Raw genomic sequence first — 21,420 nt, 5'->3', positions numbered from 1 at the left:
TCACCCCAATTCACAACTACAAGGGCACTGGCCAGCAGAACAGGATAACCAGGAGTCAGGAAACAGGGCAAACGGAGACCTGCAGGAAGAGGGAAGGACGCTGCCTCAGACATGTAAAGAAAGCTGAGCATGGTGGCGGGTGCCTGCCCAGGGTTCCAGGAGTTCAAGGCTACCCCCGGAAACTCGAAGCTTTATCTCAAAAACACAATACAGAAAAACAAGTTGTAGAAGAATAAAATTTATTGTCTCAGTTGGCTACTTGTAGGCGTTGGCTTTGTGTTTGGGCAGGAAGGCGAAGCCAGGTGGGACTGGTCCAAGCAGCATCTCACTGTGAGGAGGGTGACAGACAGGTCAGGTCCGGGCCTCCTAGCATCACCCCGCAGAACCCTGGCCAGTGGGTACCTGATGCGAATCCAGTCAGCAGCCTGTTGGCTGGCCATGAGTGTCTCTAGGTGGTCACGGCCTAGGTAGTAGGGTGGCCTCTCATTGATCCTCTGTGGGAGTCGCTCCAGCAGGCCCACGGGCACATACCTGCGGGTCAGGGAGGACAGAGGAGGCCATAGGCCGGGAAGGCCTGAGCCCATAACCCCCAGCCTGAGCCCGCTCTCTGGCTGATGCCCACCTGCAAAGGAAGGACAGCCACTCGAGAAGGAAGCGCCGGGTCCGTTCCACTCCTTGCGTGTCGGAGCCCCAGTGTTCCAGGCCATAGTGTGTGAAGTCCCTCAGGATGTCCAGGCGCTCAGAGGACGAAATGTCCCAGTGCCTCTGTTCCTTGATCTCCGTGAACAGCCAGGGCTTGAGCAAGGCGCCACTGAGAAGGGACGCGGTCAGTGGGGACCCGCTGCCTCCTGCCAGCCACCTCAGCACCCGCCTCGTCCACCCAGCAGCCCCAGGTGTAGAAACTTCTAGCATCCCTATCCAAGCTCAGCTGTCACTCACCGGGCGATCATGACCCCTGCGACCCCTGTCTGCATGGCACAGTTGGCATCCTCGAACGAAAGGATATCTCCATTTCCTTAAGAGACAGTGGGGTCTTGGCAGTGGGATTTCCCAGGGACCCAATGTCCCCCCGTCTTTCTAGCTCAGAGACACAGCAGGGTGAGTGGCCCCGGAAGCTCTGGGCACCTACCAAACAGGGGCATGGGGCTGGCCACCTTGGCGCACTGCTCGATGTAGGGCCAGTCAGCCAGCCTGGTGTAGCGCTGCTCCCGGGAGCGGCCATGGAGCTGGGAGGGAGGTGCCGTGATGAGGAGGGAAGGTGGAGGGGCCAAGGGTGGAGGGGGGGGGGGGCAAGGGAGACAGTGAGGAACCAAAGAGAGACAGAGAGCAAGGGACCAGGAGAGCCATAGTGACTCCAAGACAGGACCACACTGCCCCTGACACCCACCGTGACCAGTGCGACACCCCAGTCCCGCAGCTCAGGCAGCAGACGGTGCGCTAGGCTCACACGTTCCTGGACACCTGTGCGCATCTTCACAGTCAAAGGCACATCCAGCACCTGTGGGCACAGGGCAGAGGGGGAGCACGCGGCAGGACCCTGTGGGAAGGAGGAGGGGCACATCCCAAGAGCCCAGGTTACCTCGTTCACGCCCCGCACGATCTGCTGGAACTTGGCCGAACGATTCATGAGTGCACAGCCGCCACCCTGTGGGACACGGACACCCTGGTGACTCCCTGAGAAACGCAGACTCTCCCAATGGGCATCTGTACATAGCTGAATCGCCTGCCATCTGGCTCAATGTGCTCCACGTCCAGATAGGGACAGGAGGACAGGGTCCTCGGCTCAGGCCACACCCTCCCCGGTTCATCACCTTCTTGTAGACAAGGTCGATGGGGCAGCCCACATTGATGTCCACAAAGTCCACGTCAATGGTGCGGTTCAGGAGCTCAGCACATTTGGTCATGGTGTCGGGGAAGGCGCCCTCCAGCTGCCCCAGGCAAAGTGTAGTTAGTGACCAGCCCACTAGGGTCAGCACGCAGCCCATGGACACCAGAACGGGGAGGCATTGTTTTCCAACATTCCAGCGCCTTCCAACCTCCCTCAGGGCAAACACTGACTTGCACTCCAAAGATGTCCTCACAGGGGTGGCGCTTGAGCAAGGCCCACTCGGACATCTGTCCCTGCAAGAGGTTCGTGCACACGGCCATCTCACCGCAGGTCACATCCGCACCGAAGCGCTTGCAGATGCGGCGAAAGGGCAGGTTCCCACACTGCCAGGACAGGGGCAGGTTCAGGCCTCAGAAGTCAGCAAAGCCAGGACACCAGCCACCGGCAATGCCCAGAAAACCCCTGAGCCACCCCCCATAGCCACCTCCTACCGTGGTGAGCGGAGCAAGGTACAGCTTCCCACTAATGTCCAGCTGGAGGGGAGGAGAGTGTCTGTTGGAGTCAGGCCTCCCCTCCTCCCCCTCCCCGCCGTCCACGACGATGCTCCCTCCACACCCGGGCCTCCTGCTACTGCTCCCTCTGTGCACACCATGTCCGTGTCTCTCAGGAGACAAGTTCGCCAGCGCCCAGGCTCCTATACTGGAGGGCTCTATTCAACCTTTAAAACCCCAGTCTCAATGGCCTCCCTTCAGGAGCCTTCCATGCTGTTCCCTTCACCCCTCAGGTTCCTTCCAGAGACAGGATTATGGACAATCCAGCTCCCATGCTGGCATCCTTACCCGCTTCTTCTCACAGGGTCGCAGCCGAATGACGTCCTCGTCCGTCAAGGGGCCACAGGTGGACACAGGGCTGCCATGCGGGGTGCTGGCCCCTCCCGCAGTGTCCAGCTGGGCATGGCAACTGTTCTGCTCTGGGGTAACCGTGGCTACAGAGGTCTCAGGGATGGGCATGGGGCCCTGGGTGAGGCGGCGCAGAGCCTGCTCCGCCCGCTCGAAGCACACTTGGCGCTTCCTCAGCTGCTGCTGCAGGGCCCTGTTGAGGCCATTGCGCACTGGCGGGAGGTCCGCACAGCGGGCCACTACCTCCTCTTGCACCAGGTTCTGGCCCTCGGGCCCAAGGTGTGCCCCGGCAAAGCGACAGGTCACGCTGTAGGGGCACCGGCCGAAGGTGTCGAAGAGCACACAGCGGGGGCCCAGGTCTGCTGGCTTGGTCTCCAGATAGTGCTCCACATCGTGCAGGAAGCGGCACCGGTCACCAAAGGCACACGTGGCCGACTCCTGTGAGGGACATGAGGGAGGGGCCGGGAGAGGAGAAAGTGGCCAGGGTGGTTGTGAGGATTATTCTCCCAGCTGTGTGTGTGAGCAACCCTAGCGTGCCTGTGTCACCAACTCTAAAGCTGGAACCGTGTCAGGCTCACGTGAGCTGGAGATCACATCGGCTCAGCAGTGACCAAGAGCCCCGGCTGCTCTTGTACACGACCGGGTTTGATTCCCACACTGTGTGGCAACTCACAACAGCCTGTAACTCGGGTACCAGGGTGGCCAAAGCCCTCTTTAAAGGACAGGTAAGTTTTAGGTCTCTTTAGAAACAGCATCATGGTAAACTTGAAACAGATTCATCAGACCAGCACGGGCCACAGAAGACACAAAAAGGCCAGTGTGGCCTCAGATGCCAGCGTGGCAGCGAGCAGGCTAAGGGCAGGAGTTCCTGAAGGCAACACTCTGCCCCCGCGAGAAGGCGAGAAGCCAAGGGCCTGTGTGCATGTTACAGCACAGCGGCAGCAGGCTTTGAGATGACAGGCCCATAGTGCACCCTCTCACCTGGAGGAGGGACGGGCAAAGCCGCTCCTTGTCATAGTGCGTTGGCTTCACGTGGGGCCGGCTTTTGTTTTGGCCTCGGGCCCTCTTGGGCACCTGTCGTTGCTCGGGAGGCTCAGGGGCCTCCTCTGTCTTCCCGTTCTCCTGCCCATCTTCCAGGCGTATCCTCTTGGCCTTGGGCTCGGCTGGGTCACTGCCATCAGGGTCTCCGGCGGGCGTTTCCTGGCACACATCCTCCGGCTTGTCTGCATCCAGGTATTGGTGGAACTGTTCCTTGGTGGTGCGGTACCTGCCAGAGAGGGAGAGGTTTGGTTGGCATAGGGAATTGCACTATTACAGGTTGTAATGCATAAACACCAACAAATCACGTTAGACTACAGAGAAACTACAAGTCCCAGAACGCTTGGCCGTTAGGCTCGAGCTGCCACGCTTCCCAGGTAGCCTTTCGGCCCGCTTACAGAGACGCAGTCTATAACCGCATCGGGAAGTGGCAATACAGCGCGTCATTTTTTTTTTTGGCCCGCGCCCAGAAACTACAAGCCCCAGCATGCACCGCGGCCTCGAGTCTGCGTCCTCACACTACGCACGCGCACAGCCGTCTCTAAGGCGTGTGACAGCCAACGTGTACTCTGTCAAAACAGTGGGGCCGCCACACCTCCCGGCATGCACCGCGTTCGCCGCGCTAAGGACGCCGGGATGGCCCCATCGGCTTCGCCGTCCCGCACCAATGACTCACTGAGCTTTAATGGGCGCTACGCCCCGTTCGCACGCGCCAGCTCCGGAGTCACCGCCACCACCTCTCTCGGCTGCCGCTTCTGCATTCTCCGCCATCGACGCCCCTTACGGCAGCTCTGGAGTGTGGCACGAAAGTCTTCCGGGTCGCGCGTGTCCGCCAAAGCCTACCGAGCGGAGTGCGCATGTTCAGACCGCACCAATGGCGCTAAGGGGCGCGTGCGCAGGCCGTCCAGGGGGCGGGGCCTCGGCTCGTAGGCTCGCGCAGGAACCGGAAGTGCCCGAGGGTTCCCGCGGGGTTCGCACACCGATCACAGGTGGACCTCGAACTCTCAGATATCCTCCTGTCTCTGTCCCCGGAGTGTTGGGAGTAAAGACGGGCGCCACTGTCGCCTTTCCTTTCCCCCCTGTGTCACGTGTGTATGGTGGGCTTCTCAGCTCTTCCGCGCGGGGTGCAGCAGGCGCTCCTCCCAACTGATCTCGGGATGGAGACCACTGCGCACGAGGCCCTGTGCCCCCCCATCCGGATACCTGGGGGAGGGGGTTCAAAGGTCATCCCGGGTTTGGTAGTGTTCGAGACCAGCCTGAGCTACACGTCTCAAAAACCGAAGCCAAGTCCAACAAATCGATAGGTATATTCATTTAATTCTTGGAGTCAGGGGGTCTCACTCTGTAGCCCAGGCTGGCCCTCAACGCACGAAACAGACACAAGGGGAAACTGAGGCCCAGAGAGAGAAAGGTATTAATAAGCCTGAGACCTCGGTGGTGGCCTGTTGCTCTCTGCCTCTCCCTGCAGGACGACGTGGGGATAACACGATGCGCTTGGAAAGGCTGGGGCTCCTTGTAGTGTCCCTTGGATTGCGACGAGGACACAGTGGGGGAAACTGAGGCCCGCAGAGGGCGACCCCTCCTTCCGCGCAAGGCAGCCCGCGGCCGCGGTACGGTACCGACGTTAACCGCGGCGACGGCGCCGTTGGCGAGCGCTTACCGCGTACCGGGCCTCGATTTCCTACCCCGGCCAGAGCCGCCATCGCCGCCCCGCCCCGCCCCGCAGCACGGCCAGAGTCCTCGCCACCCCTCGCTTATGATGTTCCCTCCTCCAGGGACACCGCACACCCGCCCCTTTCTCCCTGGCAGTTTCCACATCCAGGGGCACCCCGGCGTCGCCTTTGGGGAGTCCGTGCTCCCTGAACAGTGGGATCCGGATAATCCCCCGGAGCTGTGGAAAGCCGTACCCAGGCCTGAACTCGGCTCACACCGGGAAACAAGGGGGTCAGGAGGGAGACAGAGGCACCAAGTGGGCGCAGGGAAGACTCCGGGTCCCAGCTGCTGCGTCCTTCCACCTTCCTCTCTGCCTGTCTCTCCTACTCTTCCTGTTTAGCCTCAATGATTTTCTTTCTTTCTTTCTTTCTTTCTTTCTTTTTTTTTTTTTTTTTTTGAGGTAAGGTCTCACATAGCCAATGCTAGCCTTTACCTGTGGCTGAAAATGACCTTGAACTGATTCTGGCATTCTCTTATTTTTGTCTTTTGTGACAAAGGCTCACTTTCTATCCCACGGCAACCCCAAACTCACGGCAGTCCCCCTGTCCGCGTCTGGCTCCCTTCTTTTCTATCTCTCTCCAGGTCTGTGCCTGCCTGGGTTTCCCCCCGCCCCTCCCCCAGGTCTAGCAGGTGCAGCCCGGGCCGAGTGCCCACGGCTGGCCTCCCGGATTTGTGTGGCAGCGATTCTTTTATCTGAGTCTGCAGCTGGGTCCTTATCTCCGGGCTGCAGGTCGGGAGCAGGGGGATTAAAGCAGCCGGGGCCAAGCAGGCGGCAGAGAGCTCGCGCCCGTGCAAGTGTGCTGTGCGCGTGCGCAGAACGGCCCACCCGGGAGTAAGCCCGCCCCTTTCCCCGCTCCCTCCGCGGGAGTCGCTCGCTGCCCAGGTGGCCGGCCTGATGTGTTTCCCACCTTCCTGACCCCGGACCCGTGGGGACCAGGCCTTGACCTCTGACCCTGGGCTGTCGATGGCCCCCAGGAGAACTGCCCGGTCCTGTTTTTACCATCCCCGCCTGGATCTGCAGTCCCGTTCCTTCCTACCGCCCACGGGCCCCCAGGGTCCCTGCCTGACCTCTGTTTGCCCGAGACTCCCCACCCCCACCAGAGTATCAGGTGAAGTCGGAGGCCCAGTTGCGGCTCCCACATTGAAATGACAATCACCCCAAAGTCCCAGAAGCCAATGCTGCAAACTGAGGCAGGACAGGATGGGGGAGCGCCAGGCCAGCCTGGGCTATGCACACAGTACACAGCAAAGCCTTGTCAGGGTCAGCCTGGGGTTGGGCCCTCAGTGGGTAGAGCCCTCGTTGGAACAGCTGAAGTTCTGGTTCCATCCGGGCATGGGAACGAACATACCCGGAGGATCAGAAGTTAAGTTTAAGCTAGCCTGGGCTACGGTATGGGAGCCTTTCTCAAAAGGAAAGCCCATACTAGAAGGAAAGCCCAAGGACACTCCTGTCATACAGGGGGTATCCAAGACTAGGTCCACAACACACCTAGGAGCTATTTCACAAATGAGGAAACAGATCGAGCAATCTCTCACCGTGACTCCACACACTTTGCAGGATGGTGCTTGTGAAGTTCCCAGTCACATAGAGGTGGCCTAGGGGAAGAGAGGACACACTTAGTTCCCAGGCACTTCCAACCCAACTGGGCTAGTCCCTCAGGGGTCCCCCGAGGGTCTAGCCCCCAGCCGGTTGAACCCGGACCAACTCTTGACGCTAAGATGGAAACTTCCCCACCAGCCAAGTTCATGTTTTGGCCAGAGGCCACCAGCCGCCCAAGCCTTGGCCTGGGTCTCCACCCAAGAACAGAGTGCTTTCCCTTGGGAATGGTGGCCTCCAGGAGGTCAGGCCCACTCCGGAGCAGGGGGAGATGGGTGGGTGGACAGGGCAGGACGTTTTGCAAAGTCCCCAAGCCACAGCCTCTTGCTGTGTGACCGGGTCTGCTGCATGATCTCTCTGAGCCCCAAGTTTCACAACCACCCAGTTGGTCACCAAACAGGCTGTGTGGCAGGGCAGGGGGTGTTGCCTGGCGATGTGGGACACCAAAGAGGAACAAAGTCCAGGCAAACACGGGATGGGGGCCACAATTCAGGTCCCATATCTTCACTGAAATGGATCAAAGGGCCTGCATACAGCTGTGTCTCAGTTTCCCCATGTCTAGGCTCTGGTAGGACACCGAGTTCACCTCAGTTGTCCCCCTGGCATGGGAAGTTCAGATGTTGACACCGGTCCCTGGTCCTACATGGCCTGCATCTGGACAAGAGGACTTAGCACTGTAAACACCCCCAGCCTAGCCCTGAGCTCAGCCTCCCGGATAGGAACACGGCTGTGGCTGTGACCCTTCTCTGAAGGGGGTGGCACCAACAGTGTCGGTCTCCATGGAGCGTCTCCCTCACCCAACAAGATCCCAGTGGGGGATCGGCCTCCACTGGGGGTGGAGAATGCTGGAAAGAGAGGTATGTGCCTGTGTGCATGCGTGTGTGCCCCGGTTCCCAGCTGAAGCGTGACTCAGAGCACGACAGGCATCTGTCTTGGGGGGCTGTCGGGATAGATGGCACCTGAGTTTCTGGTGTGACCTCTTCCAGCCCTGAGCGTGGCAGCCATTTTGTGTCTCTGATGAGATCCCCGTGGGTGTTTAGAACAAACCACGTGTCCCAGAAATGGGGTCATAGGTGGGTGCGGGTCCTGTGTCCCCACCTTCTGCTCTTGTCCTGCCTGCTGATGTTAGCTCCACCCCTGCACCCCTATCTATCCCAGAGGAAGAGCCTGGTCTTTCAAGTTGCTGTTGCCAGGGCAACCATTTTATGAGTGTCCACATGGTGGGCACATGTGTGTGTCCTGCTCCCCATGTGTCTGCCTGCCCCACCCCCAGTCACTGCTGGGTCGGGGGAGCAGAGGTGGCCACAAGGTGACTGGTGACAGCTTCATGGTGGCTGGCCCAGTGGGGGTGGGCTCTGGCCAGCTGTGTGTGCAAGGGGGACCTGGTCTGCCATACCAGCCCCCCATGTGTGTCATGTGTGTGTCTGCTGGAGCTTTTCTTGCATGTGTTGCATGTTGTGCTAGTGTGTCAGTGTGGGCCTTTGCACCAGTGATGAATGTGACAGAGGACACAGACAGGGAGCATCTGTATTGTTCGTGTGAGTCTGTGTGTGTCAACCAGCACCTGGCTGTACCGGAATGGGGTGTCTGTAAATGAGCTGAGCCTCAGGGGAGATCCTCTGTGCGGGCCAAGAAGAGCGTGTGTGTGTGTGTGTGTGTGTGTGTGTGTGTAAAGTTAGTGTGGGTGTGTGCGTCCAGTGTCTATGGGACCTACAGCTGAGTGCCCTGCCACCAAACATGCATGTGCATGTACAGCTAGCGTGCTATTCACCGGTGTCTAACATCCTTTCCCATCTTCCCAACCCATACCCTCACCCTATCTCCTCAGTGCCAGGTCTTCACCTATCTCCCCCACCCACACCCTCGCCCCATTTCCCCTGTGCCACACCCTCACCCCATCTCCTCTGGTGCCAGTTCCTCGCCCATGTCCCTTTTGCCATGCCCTCGCCCCATCTCCCCGTGTCACACCCTCACCCCATCTCCCCAGTGCCACGCCCTGACCCTATCTCCCCCATAACAGGCCTTCACCCCATCTCCCCCTTACCAGGCCCTTGCCCATCTCCCCGCTCCTGCGGCATACCCTTCACCACTTGGAAGCCAAAGACACAGGGAGGAGTCGCTGCCTCAGGTCTCAGAGCACAGGTGACTTTAGAAGTCTGCTGTTCTGACCCATGGAGTCAAACCCACATTACCCTCTGTACCCCACACGCACATGCGCACACACTCCACCGGCATGGGGGATCCCCAGCACAGGCCCTGGGCAAGAGGTAGAATTGTTTTGGGGCTTGGTCATGAAAAGGCTTCTGGGATAAGTTGACTTTAAGTCAGCCCACCTACCCACATCAAGTGGTGGCAGCCAAGGGTGCTGTGAAGGAGCCGGCTCTGAATGTCGAGGGCGGGACCTTAGGGCAGTGGTTTCTCGGCAACTGGGTGTGGAGGGGCGTGGTCACAGCATCCTTCACCCCGCCCCCGCCTGCCCTGCCCCTGAGTGATCAGGCTCCACTAGGAAGCGCTCACGAGTCGCAGGTGGTGGAGTAGGGTGTGGTAGACTTCAGTGATGGGGTCCGGGATGGGGTGGTGGGGTGCTTTGGGGTAAACCGTCCCAAATGGGTTCTTCACGGGACTCTGAGGCGCAGGGTGACGGGAAGCGACGATGGGTGTGGTTCACTGAGGACCACGGACTCTTGGGCAGTACTACATAATCCAGGGTGCCTGAGCAGAAACCTTGAACCCAGTTTCCCTGGGAAGGCTCCTTGGGGCAGACAGAGGGATGGGAAGGACTCGTGGAGGATCATGAGTGGGTGCAGAGTGGCCTTTGGCTGACCAGACGGGCGTCCAGGGACTCTAGGTTACAACGTAGATGGCCACAGAGCACTGGGAACAGCAATTTGGGGGGCATCCGATACTCTAGGGGTTCATCCTCGTGGGGAGTCTAGGTGGGGGGTTTGGGAACATGGGGAAGGGGTGCGCAAAGTTAGTGTGTACTAGATTTGGGGCACAAAGTCTCGGATGAAGGAGAGTCCCGGGAAAGTCGATAGATCGATCGGTGTGGCCGTCTAGGGCCTCCCGCGTTCCTGCCACCTGCTCTCCCGGCGCGCCCCTCCGGCTGTGGGCAGGACGAGGGCGGCTCCCAAGCCCGGGAAACCTTACGCCACGCCCACATCCACGCCTCCGGGAAGACCACGCCCCCTCTAGCCCAGCCGGCCTGAGCGGTGCGCGGCGGGAGCGGAGGGAGAGCGCGCGGTGGCTCCGTCCGTGCGCCCCGCGCTCCCCGCGTGGCCCCGCGTCCCGAGCGCGCTCCAGCCTCCCACGCGTGCCTCCCCGGGGTTCACTGAGCCCGGGGAAACCAGAGAGAGAGAGGACAGGGGGGGAAACCCCATGGCCCGGCCCGCGTCCCGCACCCTGCGCGGTGGCCTCCTCCGGCACGGGGTCCCCGGGTTGCCTTGGGTCCCCGCGATCCGGATGGCGCACGCGGTGGCTGGGGCCGGGCCGGGCTCGGGTGGTCGGAGAAGTCACCACTGACCGGGTCATCTGGAGACCCCTACAGGTAAGCTGAGTCCCGGGACGCAGTGCGGTGGGGGGGAGTCCCTAAGGTCCCCCTCCCGGGTTACCGCGGGGTTCCGTACCCGACGGGGCGCGTTCTTGGCTCCTGCGTCCGCGGTTCCTGTGCTAAGCTGCTGGACCCCCGGACCCCCGTGAGCGCTCCGTCAATCAGGGAGGATGGAGAGGTGACATCGAGGTCGCAGTGAGTCCCAGGAGGGGGCCCAGCCGTGGCGCAGCCCCGCGGCGCACAGAAGTAAACACGTCAGGGGCGCGTTCGCTGCGTGCCCGGGGACACCGTGTCCTCCCCGGTAAGGGCCGGGCTTCTGGGCTCCTGAGTCGCTGTTCAGCCACAAGAGGGCGTGGGGCTCTTTGGAGGAGGGGGGTCCCTTAAGGGCAAAGCTCAGATTGGAAACCATGTATGTGTTCCCCACTTTCCGAGTTCTTGCTCCAGATTACTCCGGATAATTCGGTTTATGGGTGAGAAGTCATCAGGTCCAGGGTTGCTGCAGAGTGGGCAGACTTCAGGTGGGACCAGAGGCAGAAATCGTGAAGCCCAGGCTGGATGCTGAGATGCGGATTTGGGGGGCTTGGTGGGGAGGTTGCCACTTGCCTGACACAGTGGTTGGGTGGGGGCTGTGCTGGGCACTGGACGCCTGGGTTTCCGTCCCGCCTCCTTCGCTGAGCCTCACATCCCTGATGTTCTGGGACACCCTTTGTGTGTCAGCGCCCCCGGCTGAGGAAGCCCCATGGGGCGTGACGGGCAGGATGTCAGTGGCGGGTGGATTCCAGCCTGACCAGCTCGTCCCACTCCAGCCCCTTGCCCCGGGCAGGACACCCCTTCCCGCTCTTTCATCCGGGGGACTTCTGAGGGTCCCAGTCCCTAGCCAGCTCCAAACCCCTAGGCAACCACAAAGGGCTGACTGTGGCAGTGCGGTGAAAATCAAATGCTCCCCCTCAGTCGGATATCCCCCCCAGCCAAATACATACACCCTAGCCGAGCACCCCTCAGCAGGGCACCCCCCTCAACCGCGCACATCCCACAGCTAGACACCCCCTCAGCCGGATATCCCCCCGGCCAAATACACACACCCTAGCAGAGCACCCCTCAGCAGGGCACACCCCGCAGCCAGGCACCCCTCAGTTGGGCACCCCCAACTAGATATTCCCCCCAGCCAAATACACACACTCTAGCTGAGCACCCCACAGCTAAGTACCCCTCTCAACTGCGGACATCCCACAGCCAGGCACCCCTCCCTAGTCGGACACCCCCCTCAACTCAGCACTCCCCAGTCGGGCATCCTTAAGCCAGGAACCCCCCTCAACCAAGCACACCCCACAGCCAGACACCATCAGCCAGGCACCACCCAAGCCGGGTACACCTCACAGCCAGGCAGCCCCCATCCGGGTACACCTCACAGCCAGAACACCCACCTCAGCCGGGCACACCCCACAGCCAGACACCATCAGCCAGGCACCCCTCAGCTGGGCACATCGCACAGCCATGCACCCCTCAGTCGGGCACACCCCACAGGCATCCCCCTTCAGCTGGGAACACCCCCAGTCGGGCACAGCCCCAAGCCCGGTATCCCTTCATCCGGGCATCCTGTCCGAAACGCCACCACCATGTTCTCAGAATTAAATAAAACCCAACAAAGCTAGGCACCAAAACAAAACCCAGAGATGCTCCGACAGATGTCAGTCCCATGGGCTGTCCTTAGAAGCAGCAACACTGCCTTCCACGGACACAGGCACTCTGGACAGGTGGGAGGCTCAGGGAAGATTTCCTGAAGGAGGGCACTACATCTGGGAAAGCTTGGTTCGCGTGGGGACAATCAGGATGAGCCAGTGACGGATGAGGAGAAAATGTTCTGGAAGGTTGGCCGGGGAAGCATGGGGAGCAGGTGTGGCGCCTTGAGCCTGTCCTCACCGCTGCTACTCAGGAACTGGAGGCAGAGGATCAGGGGCTCAAGGTAAGCCTTAGCCACACAAGGTCCAGCCTGGGCTACATTGACTCAAACGAGAAGAAACACTGAGAAAATGTTAGAATAAGTCAATGAAGGCAGAGTGCTTCCTGGGGACCCCGTGCCAGGGGTCGACGCCCCTTGCACCCGCCTTGCGCAAATACGTGCATTTAAAGTAATGAGGCTAATTCAAGACGATAAAGCTCCTAGCGCCGGCTCCGGTGTTGGGAAACTGAGGTTCGGCGATGCCTTCATCTAGGACGTGAGGCCGAACTTTGGATTTGGGAAGAAGGGAGAGGGCAGGTAGCCGCGGAGCCTGCCTCAGTTTCCTTTCCAAGCCAGATGGTCAGACTGGGACGGGGGAGGGGGGTTCCTGCCGTCTTTGCGCCCTGCTCCAGCTGCTCAGCCCGTATTAGCCTGATCCGGTTATCCGCGGGGCATGCGCACAGCCAGGCCTGGGGGACGGGGGCGGGGGGCGCTGTGTGTCCTGCGGTGACAGTCCACCTCTCTGGCCCTGCCTGCGTGGTGTCGGGGGTGGGGTGGCGCACTACCCAGAAGTCGCAGTCACCGAGGGCCCCCTCCCACACGTTTAAACCCATCTGCTGTGTGACGCTGAGCGGTCAGTGTCCTGCGCTGACACTTACCACTAGCTTGGTCACCTGAACCCATAGACTGACTCCACAGTTGCCCTCTGACCTACGCACTCACGCTTCTGCGGCGCGTGCTCCCGCAGACCACAATAAGATAAAATCTCGAAAATGTGTGTGGGGGGGGACGGGACGTGTTGAAATTGGGGCTTTAAGGTACGAGCAGGAGTTTGAACAAATCAGGCCTCACTCAGTCCCTGGGGCTGCCAGTGGCCCTGAGTTCTTGCCTGCGCCCCCCAACCCACCAAACCCCAAAAGGCACCCCAGGCCGCGGCCCCCACAGCTCATCGGAACCAGCTGCGCTCTGCAGATGTTGTTGCTTTGCCCCCAGATGTGCGTCCCGCCGGCGGGTGGGGCCCTCAGAGGGAGGTGAGAACCCGAGCTCCGGGAGGCTTCAGTTTCCTCACAGACCAGAGGAAAAACTGTCAGTGCTGACGGGGAAACTGAGGCACGGACTTTGCCTAAAGCATATGTATAGAACCCCCCTCCCCCGGGGCCCCAATGATTTTCTAAAATTGAATAACCCCCCCAGACCGGAAGCGGTGCCACGCCACCCCCAGCACTCAGGAGGTGGAGGCAGGAGGCCAACCTGGGTTACCTGAGACCCTATGGATCATAGGGGACTGAGGAGGCTGAGCGCCATGGGGCCCCGGGTCGTGTGCATGAGTGGGTCTGCTGGACACCACTGCAGATGGGGAAACAGGGCGGGGACAGGAGGACGCGGTGACCACTGGGCCTCTGCGTATTCACCTCGTCCCCCAGTACCCCCTTCCGTGGCAGACAAACCAGTCGGGTGACCCGGGACAGACAGGCCATTGTTGACGGGTTCGGAGCTCGGCTGGGGGTCCACGGTCTTCTCGGCCATCATGCTTCCTCATAGAGTCCACAGGGGGAAACAGGCGCAGCCCACCTTGTGGGAGAGGGGGGACGGAGGCACAGGCCACGGGAGGGAGGTGAGGGTGAACGGAGGAACAGCCCTTGGGGCTTGGGATGCTTAGTCCGGAGTTAGCGGGAAGGAGGTGGGGGTAATGGAGGTACAGTGGGGGTGGGGGTGAGGCAGGCATGCCAGGACAGAGACTCCACCGCTGTAGACCATGGACAGTTTAATTCCCGCCTGTGGGCGCCGGAGGACCCGGGTTTGGTTCCCAGCACCTGCACTCAGCGCTCGGGCCCTGGCATTCGGCCCCGGAGACCTGGGCTACTGGGCGATAGCCGGGTCCTAGCAGTGGCGTAGCCCGGACTTACTATAGTAACGTGCCCACCCTCCCTCCTCCTGCTCCCGGGCCTTTGCACTGCGGTGCAGGGATGTGCGCAAGTACGGGCACCTTGTGCGGCTGTCCATCCGGCACACACTCCTCCCGCTCAATAAATGTCAGCCGTGGACAAACTCACGCGTCGTTTACTGAGAGGATGGATAGTGTACAGTCAGTGCTCAATAACGGGGGGCAGAGTTCGGGGTCAGCAGGCCTCCGCCTGTTCTGTGCCTCAGTTTCCCCAGCTTGACACAGACACAGACGCCTCCTGGTGTGTGCAGGGTCAGGCCTGGCACACACTTGGGGCTCCGTGTAGTGGCCTGTGCTGTGGTGGGGCCATGCAAACCGAATGCAAGGGACTTCAGGCCGAAGCAGGGGATTCTGGGTAACCTAGAGGGTGGCAGATTATTACACACCTACTGTGTGCGGTAAGCAGGAAGTATGGGTGCCCTGATGGAGGGACATCTCCGAGGGGCTGGGATGGGCAACCTTTCCGGAAGATGTGGCTTGGTATCTGAGGCACGCAGATGAGATGCAGGACAGCCCCTCTCGCTAGCCACCTGCTGGGGGCATCTCCTGCTGTCTACCTCTCCCTGCTTGGCCTGGTATTCGTTGCTAGGATACGCCAGGCGCCATCAGCCTCAGGACCTTTGCACCCACTGCTGCCCCGGAGATGGCCGCACACCCTCGCCCCACCTGCCGGCGCCCACCACCCCGTGTCCCCGCAGGTCGAGGCCCAGGATGAGGCGCTGGAAGGCGGCGGCCCTGGTGTCGCTCGTCTGCAGCTCCCTGCTGTCGGTCTGGATGTGCCAGGAGGGTCTGCTGCTGGGCCACCGCCTGGGACCTGCGCTCGCGCCGCTGCGACGCCCGCCACGCACCCTGGACGCTCGCCTCGCCCGCCTGGCACAGTGTAAGCCCCGCCCCAGAGAGGCCAGGGGGCGGGAACCGGGAGGGACCGGCCACTTAGCTTGGGGGTGTGGTCTCATGTAGCCCAGGCTGGCCTCAGACTCTCGGAGTAGATGAAGATGCCCCTGACGTGATTCCCCTTGCCTCTGCCTCCTGAACCCCGTCCTGTCCGCACACCCCTCAACTACAGATGGAGTGGGGAGCAATGGCAGCCAAGGCCAGGCTGGGACCACTCGGGTGCCTCGTGCAGCGAGGGGCGGAGCCCTCACCGGCCAATCGTCTATCTCCTGGCCGCAGCCCGAGCTCCAGCTGTCACGCGTCCCTTGCCACGTCTCCTCCGCAGCCCCAGGCGTGCGCGGGGCGGAGGGAAAGGGGCGGGGCCAGCTCTCACGGTCCAATCCTCTGTCTTCCTTTTCCCGCCACAGACCGAGCTCTGCTGCAGGGCGCCCCGGACGCGGTGGAGCTTCGAGAACTTTCCCCCTGGGCCGCACGCGCTCCGGGCCCGCGCCGTCGAGCGGGTCCCCGGCGACGGCGTGCGCGTGCGCGGTCGGGCGCGCGCCCCTGCGGGCTGCGCGAGCTCGAGGTGCGTGTGAGCGAGTTGGGCCTGGGCTACACGTCGGATGAGACGGTGCTGTTCCGCTACTGCGCAGGCGCGTGCGAGGCGGCCCTGCGCATCTACGACTTGGGCCTGCGGCGCCTGCGCCAGCGGAGGCGCGTGCGCAAGGAGCGGGTGCGCGCGCACCCGTGCTGCCGCCCGACGGCCTACGAGGACGAGGTCTCCTTTCTGGACGTGCACAGCCGCTACCACACGCTGCAAGAGCTGTCGGCGCGGGAGTGCGCGTGCGTGTGACGCTACCTCACGCCCCAGCCCTGGGCGCCTGCCCGGAGGCCACGCCGACCCTCGCGAAAACTGAATTCACATAAAGTGTGGGAACTGCCCTGGTCGCTGCTCATTCACTCTGCGCGAAGTGGGTTGCCAGCTGTGGGAGGTCGCGGTTCCCGATGGCCTGGGAGAGACGGGGAAAATAGATGCGATGAAAGAAAGCCCAGTTGTGGGAGATGGCGTTTCTGGAGGAGCCCATGGGAGGAGCCATCTGCGCCAATGGACAGATAGAAGAGGCCCAGGGCGGAGTTCAGTACCCACGCCTGGCTATACCACACACACACAAAGGCACTGGTGGGGGCTGGAGGGTGGCCCAGTGGTCAGAGCAACAGGTTCGTTTCCCAGCACCCAGGCTCGACCTGTGACTCCAGCTCAGATGCTCCCTCCCCACACCGTGGGAGCAGCTTGCTTGTGCACAGACACAGAGACAAAGCACCACACACAGTGTCGAGAGAGAGGAAAAGGGTGGGTAGGGAATAAGGAGAGAATAGGAAGATAGCCCATGTGGTAGGTGAAGCTAGTTCTCCCAGCTCTGGAGATGCTGAGGCAGGAGGATGGTGAGTTGGAGGCTAACCTGTGTCACAGAGTGACTGACTGGATCCCTGGGGGCCACTCTGTTGTCTAGAAAGAGCCGGAGCCATATCTCCTTCCACAAGCTTAAAAATAACTTGTTGCCCACCTCCCGGCGGGGACAGGTCTGGGGCTGGTGCCAGCCCCATCCAGCCCAAGCTGGCGCCTGCCTGGCACAGCTGGGTCCCCAAGGACCCTTGGAACCTTGACTGTATGTGGAAAGCTGGGAGCACCAGGGATTGGGATGCTGGTGTCTGTGCCGTGGTATCACTTTGACCCCTGGCAGGCCTGGAGGTGCTGGTAGTTTTGGGTTCCTAGAGATGGGGGTGTGGGTCTCAAGGTGGGAGATAGGTGGGTGATAACAAAGACTTTCCTTGGGGTGGCTCAACACACAGTCCACCCGCCGCAGGGAAGGAGCCTACAAGGTACAGACCTCAGGTATGGACACCATCAATGTTCTCTTTGGTGAACCATGAGTTTTACTGGGGTTATTGGCATATGGGTGAGGTGACAATTGTCACCAAGGCCACCCCAGTGTGGGTGACAGCTCACAGAGCTGGGTACCTGGAGCACAGCCTGCAGGCCACAACAGGCTGGAGAGCATCCTTTGCAGATGCCTTGGCTGCTCTGAGCCTCCCCAGGCAGCTCGGCTTCCCGAGGGGACTGACCTTCAGCTTTTATTGAAGCTCTCTGGGAATGAGACACAAATACACGCAAAACTGGTCAGCTTCAGGGATTTTCTGAAGCTGTTTTGTTCACCTTCCTATTTAAAGAGCCTCCCTGCAGGATGGAATGCTTCAGCATTGGAGGAAACAGTTATACAACGTGCTACCCCTTTCTCCACTCATATATCCTTTGCACCCCATCTTCTGCAGTGGTTGCTGAGCCATGGAAGGGGTGACTGTAGACGTCCACCTGTGGCCATGAATCAGGCCATGGCACAGTAGCGGTCACATGTTGAGGAACGTCTCCAGTGGTTATGATTTGAGGCTGACCATGACCATCTATGGTCAGGGTGTCGAGACACTGTTTACTCTGACTGGGAGAGAGGCCTAGTGAATCTGGTCCGTTTCAGGGACTTCCTAAAGGTTTTGTTTTTTTTGTTTTGTTTTGTTTACTTTCCTGCTTAAGGAGCTTCCTGCAGGATAGGATGCTTCAGTATCAGAGGAAACTAATACTGAGGATGTTTTGACAGGCACATTACATCTATATAGAAAAACCATAGATGCTCTCCTGTTGGGTCCTAGGACCTCCCCAGCTGCAGGTGCTGTCCTGGCGTACAGGACCAGATGGGAGCTCATTTTGTGGAACAGTCCTTAAGCCCAATCTAAAGGCTGTTAGTCTTGCCCACGACAGCTGAGCCACTATTGCACATCAGGCACACCCTGCCTGGAGTGTGGTGTCTCAGCATGGACGGTCCATAGCCAAGCAGATAGTGTGACAGTTCTCCACCAGGAACCCAAGTGGCCCCCACCAGCTGTGGAAGCCAGCTGTCAAGGTGGGGATTTCCTGGTCAGTCCTGTCTGGTAGGCACAGTGTGTCTCACCATCTAGTCCTGGCATAAAAGCAAGGGCAGCAGCCACAGCCTTGATGTTTGTGGGACCTTGGGGTCTTTCCAGGCCAACAGCTCACAGGGAGGGAGCCCCCAGCACTGGGGTCTGCAGGCAGATCCTTTTGTTCCACCCGTCAGCCCCCAAATAACCACACAGGGACTTCTTATTAATTATAAAAGCTTGTCCAATAACTCAGGCTTCTTACTAACTAGCTCTTATAACTGAACCCATTTTTACCAATCTGCTGTCTCCTGGCTTTATTACCTTTACTCTGTACTGCCCTTGCTGCTTCCTCTCCTTCTGGCTGTTGACTGCCTGAATCTCTGCCCTTTCTCTTCCCAGTGTCCCCTGCCCAGAAGAGCCTGTCTAGCTATTGGCTGTTCAGCTTTTTATTAAACCAATATGAGTGGCAAATCTTCATAGTGTACAAAAAGATTATTCCACAACAGGGGTCTCCATTCAGGAACCTTACTTCAGGGAACATCTCATTCCACCCGTAGAGGGTGCTTTCTGGATTTAAATTCTTAGCTATTCTCTTAAAGAGCATTTTTCCTTCCAGTTAACCGAGCCCTGGCAGGACTGTGAGACAGGCAGAGGCACCATTAACCCTGGGTGTCTCTGCGATGGTTTTCCAAGTCCACAAGACATTCGGGTTGCTGTTATGGCTCCTATGATAGCCGTGTCCAGGATGAGTAGGACACCACAAAGTCCCATAATAAACAGTGGGGTCACAAGCAGAAACTCAGTGAGGTGCCATCGAATTCCCATCATCTGTTATCAGCAGTGTCAGGTGACCCCGGGAGCTCACATCTGAGGAGATTCTAAAGTGGAACAAGAACTAATATGGCACAGACCTCGGCTGTTCTCTGAGCCTTTGTGTTCTGGAGCCTCCCTGCATTTATCCGTCTGTTGAGCTGAGGAGGGCCTGACTGAATCCACTCACATCTGCCCAGGGCCAAGGGGACTAAGGCTCTGCTGTCCCCCAAGGCTGGCACAGGTTGGCACAGTGGACATAGCTTAATTGTCTTAACCCGTGTGGTCCTATCAGAATGTCTTCCGCAAGCCTTCCAGAGGCTCCTCAGCACACAGTGTTGCTCTGTCTCTCAGTTCTTCCGTAGGAGCTCCAGCAGACACAGGACAGACCTTCCTCGGCATTACCATTTTCGCATCTCTGCTAGACTGCTCTCAATATGCAGATGCTCTTTACCTGCTAGTGAGTCACTGAGAGCTGTCAAAGCCTTCCCTCCTCTATAAAGACATTGCTCCCCCGTCTGGCTCAGCAAAGCCACTAAAGCTGCAAATGGGCTCCGAGGTCCCCACTGTGAACACAGTTCAAACACAGCTCCTCTTGTCCCTGGTTCCCTCAATAGCGTCTGCCCCTGCTCTATGCTCCCCTGATATTTGTGGGGACTCCAGTTCAGGTGTTTCTAAGGATCTAAAAAGCCAGTCCATCTGGGACTAATTAATTCCCTCACAATGGCTCAAGGCAGCCTTTGCCTTAAGGGGAAGTCATATGACTCAGTTTCCCTGTCCACACCACAGTCAGAGCGGTCCATCCTCTCCTGCGGCCCGTGGTCAGGCTGCCACAGAGTCTTCCAGTGGAGATGCTGAGCTTTCCCTGGTCACCGAAGCTTCTGGACTGTGGTTGACGCCCCATCTGCACACTGGATGACAGGCTTCCCCTGTTTTTCTGTTAAAGGGTGTCTTCTGGTGCTTTTTCCATGTTCTCCTCATTCTGCATCTCCACACAGCTTCCAAGGATCCCAGGAAGGGACTTTGAGCATGGGTCTGACTTGTGCTCTTTCCCTTCTGTCTGCTAAGCCATAAGAAGCTGTGAGCATCGTCACCTCCATCTCATCCTCTCCTTCATGTAATGCACTTGCCAGGTCCGGGGCTAACAGAGAATGCTGCTGCATCTCCCTTGCTGCAACTGGTCCTTTACACAAACGATTTCCCACTTGGCGCCATTTCGGCCCGAGGTGCATTTCTGGCACTTATAATAGCAACCTGGCGCCCTGCTGCCGCTGCCGAGCCTGACCCTCCTGTGCTAATCTTAGGACTACAAAATGGCCTCTAAACCTTGAAGTGTCTTCAGGGCATCTCCGTATTCCTGTGGAGAACCTCACTCATCAAGTAGGCCGCCACCTCATGCCACCCAGAGGAAGACTTGTCTGTCATGCTGGGATTCCTCCTGCAGACACTCCTGATCATGGTGGTTCAGCCTCAGGTCTACATCTCACTACCCACAGGAAAAACCATGCAGCCGCCACCACAGCACACCAACATACAGAACCCAGAGGAGGACAGCTCTCTCAGAGTCTCCTCCGCCATGTCCACCTCTCAGGCTGACGGACCTCAGCAGAATGCCTTGCCACCCACATCCTGGACCATGCACTCACTCCTCCTCAACTCATCTTTGGTTCTGGTGTGGCAGAACCTCGTCAGGTGCCAATGTTGTGTGACCAGAAAGACTTTTCCCGAGGAGGTGCAGCACTCAGGGCCACTCACCAGGTAGAGAGCCCACAGCAGACAGAGTACAGACACCACCCAAGTCCCACTTGGTGGACTGTGAGCTTTACTGGGGTCACTGACAGGCCTGTGGGTGAGGAGAGACAGCTGTACCCCCAAGGACACCCCAGCGTGGGTGACAGCTCACAGAGTTAGACACTTGGAACACACCACACAGCCTGCAGGCCACAACAGGCTGGAGAGCATCCTTTGCAGACACCTCAGCTGCTCTGAGCCTCCTCCAGGCAGCTCAGCTTCCCGAGGAGATGACTCGCAGCTTTTATTGCTCACTCTGGTGAGGAGGGGCCTGGTGAAACTGGTGGGTTTCAGGGACACCCTGAAGCTGTTTTGTTTATGTTCCATTTCGGGGAGCCTCCCTGCAGGATGGATTGTTTCATCTGGGAGGGAATTACTGCCCAGAAAAGAGCAAAGTCACTTTACTCTCAGGTTGCCATGACCCTGGCATCTTCAGACTCTCAGGTTGGGGGTTTAGGGAATGTCTGTCCCTGTCCAGCTTCCAA

At 59.4% G+C, this 21,420-nt stretch overlaps 2 protein-coding genes across 4 annotated transcripts; one reads left to right on the top strand and one right to left on the bottom strand.

Annotated features, from left to right (window-relative positions):
- Window positions 1-203: 203 nt before the first annotated feature.
- On the bottom strand, window positions 204-4,668 carry Dus3l (dihydrouridine synthase 3 like). 2 transcript variants are annotated; one of them, XM_041669223.1, is made up of 13 exons: window positions 4,442-4,668; window positions 3,709-3,994; window positions 2,668-3,165; window positions 2,320-2,361; window positions 2,059-2,121; window positions 1,812-1,928; window positions 1,580-1,645; window positions 1,388-1,498; window positions 1,130-1,226; window positions 940-1,015; window positions 623-811; window positions 403-531; window positions 204-328 (listed from the first exon to the last, which is right to left on the bottom strand). In XM_041669223.1, the coding sequence occupies exons 1-13, from the start codon at window positions 4,534-4,536 to the stop codon at window positions 256-258; spliced, it is 1,842 nt and encodes a 613-aa protein (XP_041525157.1). In that variant the 5' UTR covers window positions 4,537-4,668; the 3' UTR covers window positions 204-255. The 2 variants fall into 2 exon arrangements, with proteins under 2 accessions (XP_041525157.1, XP_041525156.1); XM_041669222.1 differs by having other exon boundaries at window positions 2,059-2,211; window positions 4,442-4,664.
- Window positions 4,669-7,558: 2,890 nt separating this feature from the next.
- Window positions 7,559-16,324, top strand: Nrtn (neurturin). 2 transcript variants are annotated; one of them, XM_041669483.1, is made up of 3 exons: window positions 7,559-7,932; window positions 15,208-15,389; window positions 15,811-16,324. In XM_041669483.1, exons 2-3 carry the CDS (start codon window positions 15,221-15,223, stop codon window positions 16,233-16,235), a joined length of 594 nt encoding a protein of 197 aa, XP_041525417.1. In that variant the 5' UTR covers window positions 7,559-7,932; window positions 15,208-15,220; the 3' UTR covers window positions 16,236-16,324. The 2 variants fall into 2 exon arrangements, with proteins under 2 accessions (XP_041525417.1, XP_041525416.1); XM_041669482.1 differs by lacking the exon at window positions 7,559-7,932 and adding an exon at window positions 10,267-10,622.
- The last annotated feature ends 5,096 nt before the right edge of the window (window positions 16,325-21,420 follow it).

The sequence above is a fragment of the Microtus oregoni genome, unplaced genomic scaffold, assembly GCF_018167655.1.
Source record: "Microtus oregoni isolate MIOR12 unplaced genomic scaffold, Mior012 000019F_ref0000042, whole genome shotgun sequence".
NCBI lineage: Eukaryota > Metazoa > Chordata > Mammalia > Rodentia > Cricetidae > Microtus > Microtus oregoni.
This window is presented reverse-complemented; position numbering and strand designations above follow the sequence as displayed.

Bases quoted from the DNA above. Each gene is read 5' to 3' on its own strand.
- Dus3l (XM_041669222.1), bottom strand. From the start codon at position 4,536: ATGGCGGAGAATGCAGAAGCGGCAGCCGAGAGAGGTGGTGGCGGTGAC. The intron at 2,362-2,667 runs GTAAGGATGCCA...CCTCCCCTCCAG, and splicing joins GACCCTGTGAGAAGAAGCGG to CTGGACATTAGTGGGAAGCT. The intron at 1,499-1,579 runs GTAACCTGGGCT...CTGTGCCCACAG, and splicing joins TCGTGCGGGGCGTGAACGAG to GTGCTGGATGTGCCTTTGAC.
- Nrtn (XM_041669483.1), top strand. From the start codon at position 15,221: ATGAGGCGCTGGAAGGCGGCGGCCCTGGTGTCGCTCGTCTGCAGCTCC. The intron at 15,390-15,810 runs GTAAGCCCCGCC...TTCCCGCCACAG, and splicing joins CCTCGCCCGCCTGGCACAGT to ACCGAGCTCTGCTGCAGGGC.